General features: G+C 58.1%; 2 protein-coding genes across 2 annotated transcripts; one reads left to right on the forward strand and one right to left on the reverse strand.

The window, feature by feature from the left end:
* Positions 1–504: 504 nt before the first annotated feature.
* On the reverse strand, positions 505–15,156 carry WNT10B (Wnt family member 10B; the record flags this gene model as incomplete). Its single annotated transcript, XM_079714097.1, has 5 exons — positions 15,028–15,156; positions 4,131–4,250; positions 3,746–4,008; positions 1,585–1,958; positions 505–963 (listed from the first exon to the last, which is right to left on the reverse strand). The coding sequence occupies exons 2-5, from the start codon at positions 4,202–4,204 to the stop codon at positions 505–507; spliced, it is 1,170 nt and encodes a 389-aa protein (XP_079570223.1). The 5' UTR covers positions 4,205–4,250; positions 15,028–15,156.
* WNT1 (Wnt family member 1) lies at positions 13,297–16,305 on the forward strand (the record flags this gene model as incomplete). Its single annotated transcript, XM_079714106.1, has 4 exons — positions 13,297–13,400; positions 14,130–14,383; positions 15,072–15,337; positions 15,817–16,305. The coding sequence occupies 4 exons, from the start codon at positions 13,297–13,299 to the stop codon at positions 16,303–16,305; spliced, it is 1,113 nt and encodes a 370-aa protein (XP_079570232.1).

Here is a 16,305-nt window from a genome sequence, read left to right on the forward strand (position 1 = left end):
TCCCTAAGAAAAACCTCTCTACAACCATCTCCCATTACTCGCTCAGAGGGGGCCCAGGCTGCAGTAAAGGAGTTTGGGAACAGCAAATAGGAGTGAGTGGTCTCCTTCTGGATACAGGTCTTATGGCTCCACACAATACCTAGGGCTGTCCCTCAAAAGAAAAGAGTGGTCAAACTATAGGGACTCCCCAGCCAAAAGGAGTGTGAATGAGAGTAAAAGGGACCCCAGGTTGGGTAGAGGGGGGCCATACAGTTCATTTCATCTTAGTCCATTCAGATGTTCAAGGAGCAGAAGAGGGTGACAGCCCCCCCCACCTCAAGGCTCTCCTACTGTGGGGGAGAAGGCCACACATCACAGACTCCACCTGACCCCTACCATCCCCAAAGCTGTTTCTAGGTAGATACTTTGAGCTTCCAGGGGCCAAGATTGACCCTGGACAGAAATCAGAGCAAAAGGCTGCAAAGGTGCCCCTCCCCTTCCCCAGCCCCTCAGTGAGGCTGACCCTCACTTACATACGTTGACCCATTCTGTGACCTTGCACTCATCACATAGCACGTAGCAGCACCAGTGGAAGCGGCAATGACAGCGCTCAACTCGTGTCTGCCGGAGCACGTTGTGGCCGCGGCCACAGCACAGGCTGCCACAGCCATCCAGAAGGCGGCTGGTCTTGTTGCAGGCCCGGCCCCGCGTGCCTGGGGAGCCCATGGTGGGGTCTCGCTCACAGAAGTCAGGAGACTTCTCAAAGTAGACCAGTTCTCCTGAGAGGCGACGGGGACGAAGGCGGGGTTGGAAGGCTCCAGAATTGCGGTTGTGAGTATCAATGAAGATGGCCCGGCCCAGCCGCTCCCTCAAGGCCGCCCCTACCACCCGGAACTCTGGGGCTGACCTCCAGCAAGTCTTGAACTGGCAGCTGCCTGATGTGCCATGGCACTTGCATTTCCGCTTCAGGTTTTCAATTACCACCTAGAGCATCAGCAGGGAAGAGGTGAAAGGGGAGGGCAGCAAATGGACAGAGCACAGAGGCACAGGAGAGGGGAGGGAACAGAGGGCACAGAGGGACAAATAGAGGCAAGAATGACAAGGAAATATCAGAAGAGAAAGGGCACTTCGAGGCTGGCTAATAGCCCAACTCCCTCATTTTATGGTTGCAGAACTGAAGCCGAAGCAGAGTGTAATTTGCCCATCTTCAGTAACTAGCTGGCAACAGGACTCAGCTCCAGTTGTCCTGACTCCCAGTCCAATGCTCTTTCCAGAGTGAGCACTGCTAAACCAGGGAGTCTAGCACCCCTAAATTCTGTAGGGAAGACAGCTATAATAATAGCTACCATGTAATGAGCACCTGCCAAGGACTAGGCACTATTCTGGGTGCTCTATTTGCTAGCTCACTCTTAATGACACTGTAAGGTAGGTATCATTAGACTCTTTTTACAGATGCAAAACCGAGGTTAAGTGACTTGCTCTGCTCCAGGCCACCCAGCTGGTGAGTGACAATCACCCACCACATCCTCTTACTATGCTGTGCCTCCCAAGATCTAGCCAGGCCTCGAAAGCTAGGGAGACGGAGGGCAAGTTGCACACACATACCTGACGCCCCACCCTGTTGTTGTGGATTCGCATTCGTGCCTGGATGTCCCGGGGAGCTTCCCTGGAATCCAAGAAATCCCGAGAGAACTTCTCTCCAAAGTCCATGTCATGGTTACAGCCACCCCATTCCCATGTGTCCTGGGGGCCAGGGCTGGGGCCTGAGCCAGGGCCCGGGCTGGGCAGGGAGTGGGGAAAACTCTTGCCCCGGGACAGTGCCTGCAGCTGCAGCAGTTTGGCCCTCAGCCGATCCTGCTCGCCACTGCCCTTCCAGCCGCAGCTGCAGCTCACCAGCTTGCCCAGGCTGCAGGCCGTGGCTACCGCATGCATGACCCCAGCAGCCAGCATGGAGAAGGAAAAAGCGCTCTCTCGGAAACCTGGGGATGAAAAGGTTATGATGGTAGGGGTAAGTCTGACAGGCAGCTGAGAGTAAGGAGGCCAAAGGAAATAAACAGCCACACTCCAATTCCAGAAACTCCTGACTCCTCATCCTGCCATTTATCAGCTGAGTAATTTGGGAGCAAGTCACACGGGAAGTAAGGGAACCGAAAGCACAGAGCCTCAGTTTCCTCATCTTTAATGGGAGAGGATGGTTTGAGATCATCCCTGAGGCCCATTCTTGCTCTGTAAGTCTGGGATTTTCAGGTATGGATGAAAGAGCTAGCCTAAAGGGAAAGACCCCTGGGGTTGAGAGATGACTAAGAGAGAGTCCCTGAGGTCTTTGAAGATGTGTTCACTTAGTTCTACATCTGAAAGCCTTAGAAATTCCCCAGCCCTGCAGGTGGGGCGGAAGCAGAGTCCTTTGGTTGTGTGTGTGTGTGTGTGTGTGTGTGTGTGTGTGTGTGTGTGTGTGTGTGTGTGTGTGTGTAATTCAAGGTTATTTTAATCAGTCTTTTAACCAACCTACCCTCCACCACTCCAACATCCCCAAAGTACGGGAGCTGTGGAGCTGTCCTTCCTCTTTCCAGCTTCCAGTTTTATATTTGCCCATTAAGACTAGTCTTTATGTTTATCCTAACCTGCTATTACTCTATAAAACACTGGGAGAGGGAGAGAGGTGTGGGTGATTCTCCCTAAGGCCCTCTTAAAATGTTGGCTTCTTTGTTACGTTTTGGGGGTCACAGAGGCTCAGAATGACAAGCCTTTCCCAGGCTTAGATAGACATGCTTCTCATTTAGGCATCAAAGCCTTCGCCTACACCAGGCCCTGTGGAAATGGAGGGGGTCCCTCACTTCCTTCTAGGCAGGAGCTCTCTGGAGCCCTGAGCGGGTGAGAGACAGCACCTCTCTAGGGGCCAGGTCTCTCCCACCCCAGGACGCAGGGCTCCTGGCCCAGCCTCCTGATCCTCCAACCCCAGCCCTCCAGGGGAGAAGCTGTTTGCACAAGTCTTGGGAATTCCCCTGAAGATGGCAGCTGCCTATTAACCCTGTGGTCCCCAAAGTATTGCCCCCACCCTTGGACTGAGCCTGAGATGGATGTTTACTCCTCTAGGGAGTAAACTCGGGCATGGCCTGGCAAGAGACAGGGCTGCCTCTCAGACCAGGGCCCCCAGACCAGGCCCCGCAGTGACCTGTTCTCCGCCCCTCCAGCCGCTCCTCACCTGCTCAGGTGAGAGCCACCTGGGGCCCTCACAGCACAGAGAAGGGGGATGCTCCCCGGCTTCAAAGCCAACAAGGTCTTTGTTCCCACCTTCTGCTCCTGGGAACCCCAGTAATTAGGGGAGTAGGTTTAACCCTTAAACGGTTGGGGGCGTCACCCCACCCCCGCTGAGGCTCTGGGGACACCAGCTTGGGCTTGTCCCATGGAGAGGGAGGGACAGAAAACTGGGGGAGGGGAAGAAGGGGGGCATTTGAAGTTTCCAGGGCTGGGGACACCTCCTGCTCACAGGTGCAGCCCACATCAGCTGGGCGGAGGTAGGAAAGGGGGGGCGCCCAGGGTAGGGGAGCAGGGACCCAGCTGCCTTGCCGGCAGTGCGCAGGTGGAAGTCAGAAGCACGGGGCCCCAGACGGGTGGCCAGACCCTACTCCGCGCGCGGCTCCGGGGGGAATTCCCGGAGAGGCCCCTCCCGGAGTCGTGAACTCGTCCCTTCCCGCCTCCGCTCGCCTCGGCCTGCCCCCCGCCCCCCAGCCCCGGCGGCGGCGCAGACCCGCCCCGCCAGGCTCACCGCGCTTGAGGATGGCGCTGTGGTGCGGCAGGCGGCCGCCGCCCTCGAGCGCCGAGCAGTTCCAGCGCTGGTCACGCAGCTGGTGCTGACACTCGTGGACCGCGATGTGCAGGCCCTGAAGCGCGGACGCCGTCACGTCGGGGCTGCGCAGGCACAGGCCTAACTGCCGCTTGCTCAGGCCCGACAGCGTCAAGCATACGGTGTTGGCGGTCAGCGGCGGCTCGCCGGGCAGCTTCAGACCCAGAATCTCATTGCTTAGGGCCCTGGGAACCGAGAAGACATTTGAGGGTCTGTGGTCCAGGCCTCGCGCCCCCTCTGACTCCTCCCGCCCCGCCTCTAGCCCAGGGCTTTCTCTCGTGGGCTGGGTGACAGGGGAACTGCTCACCGACTGCACAAAGCCAGGAACAGGAGACCCGCGAGGCCCGAGGGCGGAGGCCGCGGCCGCGGCTCCTCCCGCATGTCGAATCCCGGGCCCGAAGGCCCCGGTGGGCAGATCGATCAGGGCCTGCGGGACAGGGAGACTTAAGGATGGCTCCGGAATAGAGTGGCTCGCCTAGGCAACCAGAGGATGCCCAACTTCGGGCTCCTAACTCACCAGTGCCACCCCACCGACTGTTCTCACCCCCCTCAAACAAAACAATAAAGATCACGCCTTGATTCAGAGAGTACCTGGGCCCTGGAGGAAGAGTCCCCGCCTAGAAGCTGGGACTTATGCTAGTGCTCTGGAGCCAATCTAGCCAGACACAATGCCTGGCACACAGACACACTCACGTGCAAACAGATGTATAGACTCACAAACAGCTCTCCACTACCTTGCCCACCACTCCCTTTTCAAGGGCCCCAAGACTGGCTTCCCCTGCCCAACACAGCTTCACCCTCTCCCTGGGCTGCTGGGCAGGATTGGGAGGGGGTTCCCCACCACCCCCAGCTGGCAGGGCGGGGGTGGGGGAGTGTCGCCTCCAGGTGCCGTCTAAGGCCAGCAGCTTCTCTGAAAAGGGTGGAGAAATGGGCTCCCCATCCCACTCTGCCCCTTCAGCCCCAGTAGGGAGCGGGAGGAGGCTCCAGGTGCGGCAAAGTCAGGGAGGGGACCTTGGTTCCCTCCTGAAAGGGACCGTGGCGCAAGCTGAGACCTCTTCCTCATCTGCCACCTTTCCTAACTACATGTTCCCCTCCTCCTAGCACCGCCCCTCTGGTCCCCGCCAGGTCCCCAGTCTCAGTCCCCACCCCTTTGCTCTCGTTCATTGCCCTCCAAATCTGGGGCCACTCTTTTATTTGCTGTGTCTTTATCTCTGGCTATATCCCTGGCTCTCCCCGCATCTCTGTGCCCCCGTGGGCGGATGCGTGTCTGTCTGTCTGACTGCCACTGTGCCCCTCTCGTCCCCGTGCGCGAGTCCCTGCCCTCTCTGCTCTCCCGGTCCCGATTACCTCCAGCTGCTCTAGTGCGGAGTCCGCCACCGGCGCGGCTGGGTAGCCTGGGCTCGGGCTGTTCAAACCGTGGGGAGACTGCGTCGGGTTCTGCCCCCTCGGCAGAGCCGCATTCTTCCAGGGCAGGGCCACTCCTCTTCGCCGCTTCCCCAGCGCCGCCGCGGCCGCGGGGAGGAAGGGAGGGAGGAAGGGAGGGAGTGATCGAGAAAGCTAGCAGGCGGGCGAGCAAAGAACTGGGGGCTCTGGCTCTACTCGCGCCGAGCTCACCGGCAGCTCTGCTGCGGCTGACAGAGCTGCGGCCCCTCCCCGAGCCCGGGGCATCCCCACCCCACTCCTCGCACCCCCCGCCATGACCCGGGGAGCCCAGCCGCTCCCCCTCCTCCCAGCGCACACACACACCCTCTCCCCCGACGCCTGGGTTCAGGCCTGGCCCCGCTGAAGGGGGAGGTGGCCAGAGTTCCGCTCACCTGCTCTGGGACCGCCCAGGCTGCAAGAAGGGTGCAGTGACCCAGTCTAGGGAGCCAGGACCCTGGTCCCAAGTGGTCATTTCTCTTTGCCTCAGTTTCCCACTGATAGCTGGATGGCTGCAAGGTGCCCTTGAGGAGATGAAGATGGAGCTGAGATCGAGCTTTTGTCGCTGGACAGTCTTGGGTAGAGCCCTCAGAGAGAGCACACTGCAGGGCAGTCGGAGCCGGCAGGAGCAGCTCCCTTCTGGGTGGCTTGGCTTCCACCCACCTCTGAGCCCTACGCCTGCCCCTTGGGAGGGGTCAGCTCTGGCCTCAGAGTTTGGCTTTAGCAGCGGCTCGGGTAGCTCCAGAGATCTTCAGCCTGCCCCAATACTTCCCTTGGCTTACAGTCATCCTTGCCAGCAGAGGTCTCCTGCCCTTCCTAGGATCCCGGGTCTGCACTGCACTCCGCGTGGCCCATATTCCTGCTCCAGACTCTCAGACTTGCTTCACGTGGAATGAGGAGGGCCTCGGGATCCCAAGCTGAGCCCAGCCCAAGGACAGCCAGGGAAAGAGCCTGACCCTGGGTTGCACATACGGAGGCAAACCACCTTAGGGAGCCCCAGTGGCAGCGAAGGGGTTAGGCGCCACTGCGCTCCTGCCTGACTCACCCTCCCAGCTCTAACCACTGTGGGCTATTTTTGCCAGAGAGGGGCCCCAGGCTTCCCAGCCGCCCCCCGCCCCTGCCAGACCGCAGCCCAAGGCACCGCTGGCCCCGCGCGCCCAAGGCTGGCACGTTGACTCAGAGACAGGCCCCCCGGAGAAGCAGAGCCACGGGGCTGAAACCCACAGCCCCAGTCATCGCCTCCTTGGTAGTGGCCATGCAGCTCTGCTGGGCAGCCAGACTGCAGTCTGTGTGGCTGCAGGTCCTGCCCCGTGCTGCAGAGGGCATTGATGTCTAGGGGGCGAAGCTGTCTGAGGGAGATTAATGACTTTCATCTGTTGGGATGTGTATTAATCACCTTTATGTGCCAGGCCTCAAGCAGGCTAGGGAGGTGAAAGCGCCGTGGTCCTGACACTGGACAGCTGTGACCACAGAGGGTCGCTTGCTTTTCTCTGCTTTCCTACCTCTGGGGGAGAGGGGAGTATAGGAGAAGGAGCCCTAGAGCTCTTGCCCCTCTTTCCTGTTTAGGGGCCAAGAACCAAACCGTGTGTGGCTTTTGAGGCCACCAGAATCTGCACCCTGTCTCAGTAGCTTTTGTACTTACACCTGGATTCAGTGATCCTCACCAGTGTCCTTGTCCTTCTCCCTGGATGTCAGCCTGGAAGTTTACCTAGGTCCCTGGAGGGGGGGACGAGTTTTCCTATGTCCCTCTTCTCCCACAGGGGGACCTCTTGGACACTCGTATTTCTCCATGTGTCTCCAGGTCTCCCTCAGGTTTCAGACTGTTCCTTCTTATTCTACCCTTGTTGGGCTGCAGTATAGTCAGTCAGGTGCCAAGGAAGGGCCAGGGTCAGAACTACTGCCACAGATTCCAACTTCTTAGTGACCCCAGGGTTCCCCAAGCTGGCCTACCCCAAGTCCAAGGACCCATACTCCTGTTCCCTCTCCCCGCAGAAGCCCAGCTCTGGGACATGAGGCCACAGGCAGGCAGACTGGGTGGCCTGAGCTGGCCCCCAGTGCCCTTGGCCCGACCGGCTGGCCTGAGCACTGACCCGCAGGCGGCTGGAGGGTGGTGTGGCAGGCGGGGCCTGGAGAGGGCTGCGGGTACACACCCATTGCCTAATACCCCAAGCACGCGGCCAGCTCCAGGAAAGGAGAGGGGCGGGAACCAGAGAGACCTTGACAAGGGCTGGGGCCATGACAGCAGGGGGAAAGTGAGGGACTGTCATTGCTTCAGGGAGGGAAATGGGAGCAAGCTGGTCCCCCTTCCCCTCAATGGGAAGGGTAGGGGGCTGCCTTCCCATCATGGGGATGGACACATCGAGAGCAATCTGAGAAGAACACTGGGGCCCTATAGGGCGGGGGTCAAAGAAAAGAGAGATTGGGGGATCGAGCAACTGAGGCGTCGGCTAAAGTTGAGTACAGTCTCGAAAGCCTCCTCCTCTTCCTCCCCCTCCTCCCCCCACCCCGTGTTTGCCTTGGCCCAGGGTCCCGGGTGACTCATCTATTGCTGAGCCGCTGATAGGGGCGGCCAGGCCTGGGGAACCCAAATTATAGGCCCTGGAGGGATGGATGCGCCCGCGGCGGCGGTGAGCTCAGCTGCGCTGCCCACCCTCCGCCTCTCACGCCTTCTGCTGCAGCACCGTAGGCCACCACCCGGAGGCACCAGAGGTTCCGCAGCCCGACTACGCTGGACTCCCGAGAAACCCCCCCCCACATTCAGCAGTTGGCCCCAACATATCTGTGAGATTACCCTCGACAGAACTTTGCCCCCTTCTCTACCAGAGACTGATGCCTTCCCAGCCCAAGGAGATAGTGCCACCTGCTGGTGCTTCAAAGGAAGGTAGGCTCCTCTGCCCATAACTCAGCCCTGGTCCCCTGTTTCCTCCCCAGACCCCATCTAGGTAAAGCCTCTCTCCCCTCTGACATATCTCTCTCATTTCTCTTTCAAGGGGGGCGGTGGCTTGCTACTAATTTTCTACTTTAAGCCTTTAAAATTATCCATGGTCAAAAGTGATACAAAGAAAAATAAAGCAGGGTACATGAGATAGGTAGTGGAATTACATTTTATACAGGGGGAGGAAAAGGGAAGGAACAAATTCATGGAGATAGCTGAGGAAGGGCATTCCAGAAGACAGAAAAGCAGGTGCAAAGATCTTGGGACAGACAGTTACTTGGTACATTCAAGGAATTAGCAAGGAGGCCGGTGTGGCTGGAGGGAGGAACCCACAGGGGAGAGAGTGGTAGGCAATGAAGTTAGAGGACAAGGAAGGAGCAGCGTCAGATTATATAGGGCCTTGTAGGCAAAATAAAGATTTTGCCTTTTCCTTTGAGTGAGATAGGGAATCACTGGAAAATTCTGAGCAGAGAATGAAACGATCTTACTTTGTTTTGGAAGGAATGGCTCTGGCTGCTGTGTGGAAAATAGACTCTGGGGCCCAAGGACTGGGACGGGGAGAGTTGTTAGGAGGCTATTGCAATAGTACACGAGAGACATATGATGGTGGCTCTGACCAGTGTTGTAGAAGTGGAATGGTAAGAATGGATCAGATTCTACATATATTTTGAAGACAGAAGGGCAGGACTTTTTTCTTTTCTTTTTTTACTGATTTGACACAGATTATAAGAAAACAGATGAGTCAAAGATGGCTCTAAGATTCTTGTCCTGAGCAACTGAAAGGATGGAGTTGCCATTTACTGGGATGGGGATGACTGAAAAAAGAGCAGGTGCAAGGGAAGAAGTGGGAGTCCAGTTTTGGACATTGTACATTTTGAGGTGTTTATTCAAGTGTTAGATATGCAAGTCCAGAGTTCAGGGCCAGAGATAAAAGTAGGGAGCATGAGACTGGATAGTTCACCAAAGGAGTGAGTGTAGACTGAGAAGAAGCTCCAGATTGAACTGGGGTGCAGTCCAATGAGTTACGTAGAAATTGCGTACAAAGGTGGAACCAGATAAAGAGACTGAGAAGGTGAGCAGCCAGCGAGGTAGGAACGGTGTTCCAGAAATCAAGAGAGAATATTTTAAGGAGGAAGTGTTCAACTTTGTCTGCTATTCCTAAGAAGTTTGTTAGGATGAGAACTGAGATTTGATTGTAGAGCAAAATGAAGGTCATGGATGATTTTGATAAGGAAATGTAGTGGGTTAGAAGGTGTGATTAGGGTGGTGGAAAGAGAGAATAAAGAAAAGAAACCGGCACTGGTGATTAAAGCAACACTTTTGAGTTCTGCAGTAAAAGACAGCAGAGAGGGGCTTCCCTGGTGGCGCAGTGGTTAAGAATCCGCCTGCCAGTGCAGGGGACACGGGTTCGAGCCCTGGTCCGGGAAGATCCCACATGCCGCAGAGCAACTAAGCCCGTGCGCCACAGCTACTGAGCCTGCGCTCTAGAGCCCGCGAGCCATTACTACTGAGCCCATGTGCCACAACTACTGAAGCCCGTGCTCCGCAGCAAGAGAAGCCACCTCAATGAGAAGCCCGCACACCTCAACGAGGAGTAGCCCCCGCTCACCACAACTAGAGAAAGACCTTGCATGGCAATGAAGACACAATGCAGCCAAAAATAAGTTTATATATAAAAAAAAAGACAGCAGAGAAATGGGGCAACATTGGGTGGTAATGTGAAGTCAAACAAAGTTTTGGGGTTTTTTAGATGGGAGACATTACAACATATTTGTATGCTGATGGGTATGATCCAGTAGAGAGGTAAACTGATGACGCAGGAAAGAAGGAAAGGACAATTGATAGACCGACGATTTGATCTAAATAGAAATTTGGGCCAGGTCATACAGAGTGTTACCAGACCTAGAGCCCTCCCACTCTTCCCCACTATTCCTGGTGGGTGGAATGGTGGAACAAAGGATACTGAATCCTTCTTTCCTCTCTTCCCACCTCTGCTTGTCACCAGTGGCCACAGACAGGACTGCCCTGTCTTTGAGCCCAGCTCCCTCCTCCATGGGGCTTTATCAACCCACCAAGCCAAAAGATGTGACCCAGGCCTCAGTGGGAAGAAACTCCTAAGGGACAAAGGACAAGCTGCCCATGGTACACTGTCTATTTACTTGAGCCATCTGTGCTGGGTGGCCTCTGCAGAGGCCACTGGCTTTTAGACCTGTGGAAGATGCTGGGCCAGTACACCTTGTCCCTCGGGGTCAAATCCTTGGAGGGGACAAGCATGCTGGACTGGGCAAAGGGCCTGGAAAATACATTCCCCTCAAAAATAACCTCCATCGGGCTTCATTTGTGTTAATATGCATCTCTTTTAAAATGCAAGTGCCCAGGCTTCCCTGGTGGCACAGTGGTTGAGAGTCCGCCTGCCGATGCAGGGGACACGGGTTCATGCCCCAGTCCGGGAAGATTCCACATGCCATGGAGCGGCTGGGCCCGTGAGCCATGGCCGCTGAGCCTGCGCGTCCAGAGCCCGTGCTCCACAATGGGAGAGGCCGCAACAGTGAGAGGCCCACGTACAGAAAAAAAAAAAATGCAAGTGCCTCAGGAAGGTTAATTAAACTTAGCAGGCATTTATTTCTTAGAGTGATTTCCCTGCACTGGAGGGGAGGCCTGACCATTTCTGGGACTTGGAACCCTTTAGGATCAGGCCTGGGTACATTGCTCAGTCAAAAATCATCCTAAAGGCAGAGGAGATGAAAAAGAGAGGATCAAAAAGGGAGGCAATCAGCTCGGTGCTTTGTGACCACCTGGAGGGGTGGGATAGGGAGGATGGGAGGGAGACGCAAGAGAGAGGAGATATGGGGACGTAGGTATATGTATAGCTGATTCACTTTGTTATAAAGCAGAAACTAACACAACACAGTAAAGCAATTATACTCCAATAAAGATGTTTAAAAAAAAAAAAGGGAGGCAGGGGACTTCCCTGGTGGTCCAGTGGTTAAGACGCCACGCTCCACATGCAGGGGCCCGGGTTTGATCCCTAGTCAGGGAACTAGATCCCACATGCAACTAAGACCTGGTGCAGCCAAAGAAATAAATAATTTTTTTAAAAAAAAGGAGAGGCAGGAAGATCCTAAAGACCATTTTTCTTTACCTGCCAATTTCAGGAAGAGCTCCCCGCCTGCTATTGCTGCACAGTCACAAGCAGCCAGTAAGGTGGAAAGAGCATGGGCTTTGAGTCAAAACAGTCTGGGTTTTAACCTGGCTCTACCATTTATTCCCTCGTTAGCTGCGTGGCCCTTGAATAACTGCCCAATGTAGTTTTTCCTCCGTAAAATGCAGAGAGAGGAGAGACGTAAAGGAGGAGATCCTCCGTCTTCCAGGGGCCATCTGTGTGTGGTGGTGGGGCATGATAACCAGGCTGGCAGTGCCCCCTATGCCCCATATAGGGAACAGCTGCCACTTCTTCGATGGGAGGCAGAGGTGGCCTTGAGGCTGAGATGGAGTCCTAGGAGGAGGGACTCCCAGGACTCGTAGAGATGGTCGCAGGTGCTCTAGGTATCCTGGCATGGTGAGAGTGAAGAGAGCCAGAGTTTTGGGGGAGAAGACAGAAACCTGGCAGAAAAAATCAGAAAGAAGCAGAAACTTGGAGACACAAGTTCCCTCTTCTGGGTTCAGTTTAGCCAGCAGCCCCTCTCCCCAGCCCCTCCATGTACACCCCTGACATCTGCTCCACTGCCCTTCCTTTCTGAGCCTAGTCCTCAGAGACGCTGCCACTCCAGGCCTCATCCATCTTGATACCACCTTGGTTACAGGCTTAGTCGCCCCTCCCCCAGTGACATGCACAGGCTGACACATGCCACAGGGTGACACACTATAGGATGACACGAGGTACACCGGGTGAGAGTGACACACCTATGCATATTTAATCTCCCACTCATCCGCCCACCTCAGCACACAGTTCCAGACACTCTTTATTCCTCGGCCAACCTTCTGGGTATCTCCTGACGTAGCTGCCACCTCCTTCCGGACACCTAGGAGATGATGCACTGCCCCAGGTGGTGACAAGACGACTAGATGACCCTTTCTGACCTGAGCTAAGTTCCAAGATTCCTGAGAAAGGCTCCTAACATCCCTCTTCAGAACACGGATTTTCTGTGCACGAGGCCACCCGTGAGTGTGCGCTCTCAGAACACACTCACGCATATTCTCACCCGGAGTCTCATTTGCACTATCCCACTTAGCACGCACACACGTAGCCACTTGTGCACTCCTTCCAGCCCACCCCACAAGCACAGACTGCCACTGCCTCAGGCCCCTCTCCATGGTGGGGCTCTGTGTGGTCAGCGCATCTCCCAACCCACCCCTGGGATTTCCCTGACCACAGCCCCAGCCCCACCCCAGTCTTCCCCTTTTCCTTCCCTGTCCAGCCGTCGGGGGTTCCTGGGAGGGGCGGTATCTCCCCAGAGTCGCTGTCCAGAACCACAGCTTTCCTTCCTCCACTCAGGATGGGGGAGAGAGGAGACGCCGGCGGGGACAGGGGTGACGTCGAGGGGACAGCCCCACAGCAGGCAGCGAAGCGGTTGAGCTCCTGGCAGTTTGTCCCCGCAGCACACTGGTCGCCGCGCCCCCTGGCGGACGCTGGTCCCCGACGGGCTCCGGACGCGGAGAGGAGTGAGGCGGGCGCGCGTGGGAGGGCGTCCCAAGGGGAGGGGTCGGCGGCCAGTGCAGGTCCGGAGGCGGGAGCCACCGGGTAGGGGGCGGGGGTGAGCCCCGACGGCCAGCCCGTCAGCTCTCGGCTCAGACGGGCGGGAGCCACGGCCCCGCTCGCTGCCCATTGTCTGCGCCCCTGACCGGTGTGCCCTGGTGCCACAGTGCGGCCCGGCGGGGCAGCCTCCTATCGTCACTTCAGCCAGCGCCGCAACTATAAGAGGCGGTGCCGCCCGCCGTGGCTGCCTCAGCCCACCAGCTGGGACCGCGAGCCATGCAGCCCGTCGCCCGCCCCCGGGGCTGTTAGAGCCAGACTGCGGACTCTCGCCACAGCCGCCACCGCCGCGTCCCGTCCCACCGCCGCGGGCAGCAGCCAAAGCCGCCCCAACTGCAGCACAGAGCGGGCAAGGCCGGGCAGGCCATGGGGCACTGGGCGCTGCTGCCTGGCTGGGTTTCCGCTACGCTGTTGCTGGCGCTGGCCGCTCTGCCTGCAGCCCTGGCCGCCAACAGCAGTGGCCGATGGTGGTAAGTGAGCTGGTGCGGGGTCGCCACTTGTCTCGGGGCACAGAGCCAGGGGCCAGCCCCATCCAGCTCCCACGCTCTGGGATCCGTCCGCAGACAGGCTCCCTCCAGCGCTCTGACTTCCCTTTGAGACACCGAGGGGCGCTCTGGGGCGGAGCTGCTCCAGAGGATCCAGCTCTGCTTAAGTGGGGTGAATGGTCTGCCCGGTGGCCCACGATACTCCAGCCAGGGAGCCCACTCCCATCTAGCACCGCCCTTATTCCAAGAGCCCCAAACCGAGCCTCACGGCGGTAGTCACACCACAGGTTTCCCAGCCTCGGGAGAGAAAGGGCAGGCGTGCACTCAGAAAGAAGCCAAGTAGAGGGCGGAACTCCCAAGCATTTCACGCCTTGGGTGGGCATGGATGGCAGGCCAGGATTTGCTCGCCAGGCTGCCCGGAAGCAGGCTCTGAGAACCAAGGTGAATATCTAGTCTCCGGTTCTCCGTGCCTCTGCTGTCCAGCTCCGGGTGCAGGGCCCCGAGCAGCCTTAAGATCCCTGGGAACACAAAACTCTGGACGCCAAGTCCTTTCAAACTAGTGAGCCTGGGAGCGCGGAACTGTTACCTTGCTATTGATCTCCCGCCGCTCTCACCAGCAAATAGCTCCAGGGAAAGGACAGAGTGGGCATGACCTTCCTTGTTAGGGTGCAGGTCCCCTTCCAGAGCTTGAGCTCCTATCATGCGTCTCACCAGGGGCATCGTGAACGTAGCCTCCTCCACGAACCTGCTGACCGACTCCAAGAGTCTGCAACTGGTACTCGAGCCCAGTCTGCAGCTGCTGAGCCGCAAACAGCGGCGGCTGATCCGCCAGAACCCGGGGATCCTGCACAGTGTGAGCGGGGGGCTGCAGAGCGCTGTGCGAGAGTGCAAGTGGCAGTTCCGGAACCGCCGCTGGAACTGTCCCACAGCTTCGGGGCCCCACCTCTTCGGCAAGATCGTCAACCGAGGTAGGTACCCAGGAAGGTGACGCTTCCTGGACCAGGGGAACACACGGTCACCCCCAGGGCAGGGGCGGGCAAGTGCAGGGAAGATGTCCGGGGCACCTAAATGGTCACACGATCCACCCGCCAAGAGCTTCATGCCAGCACTAGCTCTGGGCCAGACTCGTTCTACCAGGGGCTTTCAAGCCGTGCACCTCGGGCACGAAGCTAACTTTTCTGAGCCACTGCCCCAGAGAAAGGGAGTTCCGAGTCGTGGACGCTGGCTGGCCACTGCTGTCCCTCAGCCCCTCTCAAAGCTGGTCTCTGCGGGCGTCTCTTACCTCCAGCCCAGCAAGTCTTGCATCGCTGACGAGGGCCGGGCCGAAAGTTTGGGCTGCGGAGAGGTCTTGGCGGTGCAGAATTCTTCCACTCCCCTCTTTCCGGCTTTTCTCTCTGGGGCTGCCCCACTTCCACCGAGAAGCCAGAATGCTCCCTGAGTCTCAGTAACGTGTGATTACAAGCGTGGACGTGGTTGCGTGCCCACGCACTTGCTTTCTCCGTGAGACCAGCTTCCCAACACAGCCGGTCACCGGGCTTTCAGGAATCTAAGGAAGGATTTGAGGCGTGGGACTCAAGGGTCCCAAGCCCTCTACTGAAGGTGCCTGCTGCACCCCCGCGTGCCCCCTAGCTGATCCCCGCTCCCTTCCCCCAACAGGCTGTCGGGAAACAGCATTTATCTTCGCCATCACCTCGGCCGGGGTCACCCATTCGGTGGCGCGCTCCTGCTCGGAGGGCTCCATCGAGTCCTGCACGTGCGACTACCGGCGGCGCGGTCCTGGGGGCCCCGATTGGCACTGGGGGGGCTGCAGCGACAACATCGACTTCGGCCGCCTCTTTGGCCGGGAGTTTGTGGACTCCGGGGAGAAGGGGCGGGACCTGCGCTTCCTCATGAACCTTCACAACAACGAGGCGGGCCGCACGGTGAGCGGGCTTGAGGGTCCCCGCACCCGAAACGGAATGGCAGGGTTCTCGCAGAGGCTAACCTCGAACTTGGGAAGTAACCGTCGGTGATAAGGTCAGGGGTTAGGGTAAGGAGCCAGGCGAGGGCGTCCGGAGGGCGCGGAGGCTTGCTTGGAAGGAAGCCAGAGAATGAAAGAGATAATGCCTGACAACGGAGAGGTTAGAAGTCATGTAACCCATAGACTGTATTGCCTACAGCCCCTCCACTGTACAGGTTCAAAAAACCAGGTTGAGAGGCAGAGACAGATTCGCCGGGTGGAGCAGAGTTGGGCTCAGTGTCCAGATCTCTGCGGGACATTTCGCGCCTCCCTTCCTCTGTGCGCGGCTAGGCCTGGGCCTTTGCTGAGGTTCCGGCGACGTCCGGGAGGGGGCGGTATCTGGGAAGGTGGCCCTGACTCTGACAGTGCCCTGGAACACCCTTTCTTCTCCGTTTCCCCCAGACCGTGTTCTCCGAGATGCGCCAGGAGTGCAAGTGCCACGGGATGTCTGGCTCGTGCACGGTGCGCACGTGCTGGATGCGGCTGCCCACGCTGCGCGCCGTGGGCGACGTGCTGCGGGACCGCTTCGACGGCGCCTCGCGCGTCCTGTACGGCAATCGCGGCAACAACCGTGCCTCGCGGGCCGAACTGCTGCGCCTCGAGCCCGAGGACCCCGCTCACAAGCCTCCCTCCCCCCACGATCTCGTCTACTTCGAGAAATCGCCCAACTTCTGCACATACAGCGGACGCCTGGGTACAGCGGGCACGGCAGGGCGCGCCTGCAACAGCTCGTCGCCCGCGCTGGACGGCTGCGAGCTGCTCTGCTGTGGCCGGGGCCACCGCACGCGCACGCAGCGCGTGACCGAGCGCTGCAACTGCACCTTCCACTGGTGCTGCCACGTCAGCTGCCGCAACTGCACGCACACTCGCGTACTGCACGAGTGCCTGTGA

This window comes from Hyperoodon ampullatus (genome assembly GCF_949752795.1).
Source record: "Hyperoodon ampullatus genome assembly, chromosome: 11".
In the NCBI taxonomy this organism is placed as follows: Eukaryota; Metazoa; Chordata; class Mammalia; order Artiodactyla; family Ziphiidae; genus Hyperoodon; species Hyperoodon ampullatus.